General features: G+C 48.9%; 1 protein-coding gene across 1 annotated transcript; it reads left to right on the top strand.

The window, feature by feature from the left end:
• LOC8056468 (flavonoid 3'-monooxygenase) lies at positions 693-2,926 on the top strand. Its single transcript, XM_002454065.2, has 2 exons — positions 693-1,672; positions 2,049-2,926. Exons 1-2 carry the CDS (start codon positions 764-766, stop codon positions 2,691-2,693), a joined length of 1,554 nt encoding a protein of 517 aa, XP_002454110.2. The 5' UTR covers positions 693-763; the 3' UTR covers positions 2,694-2,926.

The following is a 4,572-nucleotide window of genomic DNA, read 5'->3' as shown; positions in this document are numbered from 1 at the left end:
AATTTAGTTTCCTCAACGATAAGATTCGTTGCACTTCAACATATACATGCAAGCGTGTGGTCACACATTGCATCGTGTGGGTTGCTGGACAAGCGGCTAGAGACTTAGAATTAGAAGTACAGTTGCTGGGCATGCAAGAAGGGTAGGTGGGAGTGGGACAAGTCGCGCTATCTCGATTGGAGACGCGTGTACCCTGCACCCACATCCAACGACGCGCAGCGTGCTGAGCCGAAGGCTCCTCTCGGCTCCCTGCTCGCTCACATGCTAGATCGGCTGGCGCCTCTCGGCTTCTCACACACATCAGGATGTTCCTCTTGGAAGTCTTCCCATGCATGCAGACCTGTAATGTAATCCAAAACCTCCCCTTGGAAGTCTTCCCATGCATGCGTACGTGTGATCCCAAAGCCTTATCCTTGGACGTCTTCTAGCTCGTGCCTGCGACCGCCAGGATCCTTCTGTTGGAACCATCTCCGTGACCGTGAGTGAGGTAGCCAGACTGCCGGAGCCGAGTTCCGAGCCAGAGACGAGTTACGAGCCGGCGCAAGGCTGCGTGCGAGCCAGTTCACAAGGTGCTACGTGGGGCTTCAGGTCCCCACGGAAGCCTTGCGCGGGTAGGTAGGAAGGGCAGGCAGATTGTTAGCTGAAGCACGCCATGCAAGTGGCATCTGTATATATAGATGAACCACTCTCCCTCGCTAACCACACACGCACAACGCTCAGTCCAACGCCAAGCGCGCCTCCCGTGAACCGAGCAACACAAACCATGGACGTGCCGCTGCCGCTGCTGCTGGGCTCCCTGGCCGTCTCCGTCGTGGTGTGGTGCCTCCTGCTCCGCCGCGGCGGGAATGGGAAGGGGAAGGGGAAGCGGCCGCTGCCGCCCGGTCCCCGGGGCTGGCCGGTGCTGGGCAACCTGCCGCAGGTAGGCTCTCATCCGCACCACACCATGTGCGCGCTTGCGAAAGAGTACGGCCCGCTGTTCCGGCTCCGGTTCGGCAGCGCCGAGGTGGTGGTGGCCGCGTCCGCGCGCGTGGCGGCGCAGTTCCTACGCGCCCACGACGCCAACTTCAGCAATCGCCCGCCAAACTCCGGCGCTGAGCACGTGGCGTACAACTACCAGGACCTGGTGTTCGCGCCCTACGGCTCCCGGTGGCGCGCGCTGCGGAAGCTGTGCGCGCTCCACCTCTTCTCCGCCAAGGCCCTGGACGACCTCCGCGGCGTCAGGGAGGGCGAGGTGGCGCTCATGGTCAGGGAGCTCGCCCGGCACCAGCACCAGCACGCCGGCGTGCCGCTGGGCCAGGTGGCCAACGTCTGCGCGACCAACACGCTGGCCCGGGCCACGGTGGGGCGCCGCGTGTTCGCCGTGGACGGAGGGGAGGAAGCCAGGGAGTTCAAGGACATGGTGGTGGAGCTGATGCAGCTCGCCGGGGTCTTCAACGTCGGCGACTTCGTGCCGGCGCTCGCGTGGCTCGACCTGCAGGGCGTGGTCGGCAAGATGAAGCGGCTGCACCGCAGGTACGACGACATGATGAACGGGATCATCAGGGAGCGGAAGGCCGTCGAGGAAGGCAAGGACCTACTCAGCGTGCTGCTGGCCAGGATGCGGGAGCAGCAATCGCTCGCGGACGGCGAGGACAGCATGATAAACGAGACGGACATCAAAGCACTCCTCCTCGTAAGTTCTTCGATCAACCCTTGCTTTCCCGTGCACAACAACTGCTCTCGAATGGACGGTTACCGGCAGTCCGGTACTGACGGGGACATGTCTCATACTACTTTTATTGCAATATATATATATGTATATATATATATATATATATATATATATATATATATATATATATATATATATATATATATATATATATATATATATATATATATATATATATATATATATATATATATATATATATATATATATATATATATATATATATATATATATATATATATATATATATATATATATATACAGTCTGGAGATTATTCAACTCTTGTTTTTCACATGGATGCATGCACTTTCTGTGGACATGTCGTGACAACAACAGAACCTCTTCACGGCGGGGACGGACACGACGTCCAGCACGGTGGAGTGGGCGCTGGCCGAGCTGATCCGGCACCCGGATGTGCTGAAGAAGGCCCAGGAGGAGCTGGACGCTGTCGTCGGCCGCGACCGCCTGGTCTCCGAGTCGGACCTCCCGCGCCTCACGTACTTGACGGCGGTGATCAAGGAGACGTTCCGGCTGCACCCGTCCACGCCGCTGTCGCTGCCCCGCGTCGCCGCCGAGGAGTGCGAGGTGGACGGGTTCCGCATCCCCGCCGGCACCACGCTGCTGGTGAACGTGTGGGCGATCGCCCGCGACCCGGAGGCGTGGCCCGAGCCGCTCCAGTTCCGCCCCGACCGCTTCCTCCCGGGCGGCTCGCACGCGGGCGTCGACGTCAAAGGGAGTGACTTCGAGCTCATCCCGTTCGGCGCCGGCCGGAGGATCTGCGCAGGGCTCAGCTGGGGCCTGCGCATGGTCACGCTCATGACGGCCACGCTGGTGCACGCCCTGGACTGGGACCTCGCCGACGGCATGACCGCGAACAAGCTGGACATGGAGGAGGCATACGGGCTCACCCTGCAGCGCGCCGTGCCGTTGATGGTCCGCCCAGCACCCAGACTGCTGCCGTCTGCATACGCAGCGGAGTAGGGGAGGAAAAAACTATATTCTCGCTGGCTATTCCTATGAGTCCTATATAACGTCTTTTTATTTTCCTCGTCAAATAAAAAGGGAGTTGCTATTGTACAAGGGCGTGTTTTTTTTCCCAGCCAGTGGTCATCGGATTTAGGTTGCTCTCGTCAACTAGCAGCAGAGCAGCAGCTGGTGCTTTGAGCTCGTCGCCAGGCCTTGTTTAGTTTAAAAAAATTATGAAAATGTTTTTAGATTCTCATCATACTAAATCTTAAGGTACATACATAGAGCAATAAATATAATTAAAAAATAATTAATTATACAGTTATCTATAATCAAGACGAATCTTTTGATTCTAATTAGTCTATGATTAAATAATATTTATTAAATAAAAATAAAAATAGTACAGTGTTTATTTTAAAAAAAATTTAGAAGTAAATAAGCCCCTAGAGCTCAGGCAACTGAAGTTGAGGAGACGCGAGAGAGCCAAGTGCGTTGGACCCCCGCCAGGACCAGGCCTGCCATCAGTTACGTTAGGGCATCCCTGCATTACATTGGACCCAAGATCCAATTTTTTCATATGGACCTCTTCTAGGCCTTGTTTAGTTCACCCTAAAAACCAAAAAGTTTTCAAGATTTCCCGTCACATCAAATCTTACGCCACATGCATAAATCTTCATATATAGACGAAAACAAAAACTAATTACACAGTTTGCCTGTAAATCGTAAGACAAATCTTTTAATCTTAGTTAGTCTATAATTGGACAATATTTACCACAAACAAACGAAAGTGCTACAGTACCGAAATCCGAAATCTTTTCGGAACTAAACAAGGCCAGTGAAGTACAAAATATGTTTGTGGGGTCAACGGCGAAACGGCATCGTTTATTATGAAAATAAAAAGGTTCGTTACTTTTTTTCATAATCACATTATTGTTAGCAGACTTCATATACTATATGCATACACGTTACAAGCACACTCGAAGAAAAAATCAGATGGATCTTGATATTGCGACGTCTTTATTACATTGACCAAGTACCATATGTATACTTTAAAATGTGGTCACCCACCTATACGGACAAGTTATTATATTGTACTAGTAGTCCTACAACACAAGAAATGCTCCATCGTCAAGCACGTAGCCTCCTGTCCTCCACGCATTCAGCAACAGATATGTTCCACTTTTTTTTAAAAAGTTGTTGTCCACAATCAAACCGAAAACAAAGGTGGAACTTGTTCGGAAAAAAACAAATGTGGAAGTCAAACAGATTCCCTCATGATTGTTTAACTTCTGTGTGTATATATGTAATGAAAACGAGCACAACTGACCGAACACCCCCAATGATAGGTTAAAAAAAAAACACCCCCAATGACGATACTTCCTCCCACTCCAAAATTTAAGATATTTATATTTTTAAATATATAGATTTTAATATGTATCTGCACATAACTTATATGCAGATATATAACAGAAATCATGTATGTAGTGAATGTCTTATAATTTAGCAAGTACAAGTTAAGACACGGCCAGCTTTTGGTTCGCATCAGACCTCAATAATCAGTGGTCGCTCACCCGATTTTAAAATAAGGATCAATATTCTGATCACCTACAGTTTCTTTTTTTAGAAAAAAAAAAACTCAATAGTGCCATGCGTCCACTCTCATATATGGCTGTGATGTTATTTTAGAAAAAACAAAATATTTATTTTAGATTACTATAACTTTTCAACAGTATACTTATATTTAATTTATGTTACAAATTTAGGCATTTTAATATTTGATTTAATCTAGAAAATTACACATAATAAAGTGGTGGCATATATATGCACATGTGCAATTTTATGGCTACTCAGATTAGAGATAAACATTGCAAAAACTACTGTAGACATACTGAAA

Source organism: Sorghum bicolor, chromosome 4, assembly GCF_000003195.3.
Source record: "Sorghum bicolor cultivar BTx623 chromosome 4, Sorghum_bicolor_NCBIv3, whole genome shotgun sequence".
Classification (NCBI taxonomy): Eukaryota; Viridiplantae; Streptophyta; class Magnoliopsida; order Poales; family Poaceae; genus Sorghum; species Sorghum bicolor.
The sequence above is the reverse complement of the archived record's forward strand: the minus strand, read 5'-3'. Positions and strand labels throughout refer to the sequence as shown.

Excerpts from the sequence above, each read along its gene's own strand:
- LOC8056468 (XM_002454065.2), top strand. The coding sequence starts at position 764 with ATGGACGTGCCGCTGCCGCTGCTGCTGGGCTCCCTGGCCGTCTCCGTC. Across the intron at positions 1,673-2,048 it reads ACATCAAAGCACTCCTCCTC|AACCTCTTCACGGCGGGGAC; the intron begins GTAAGTTCTTCG and ends TGACAACAACAG.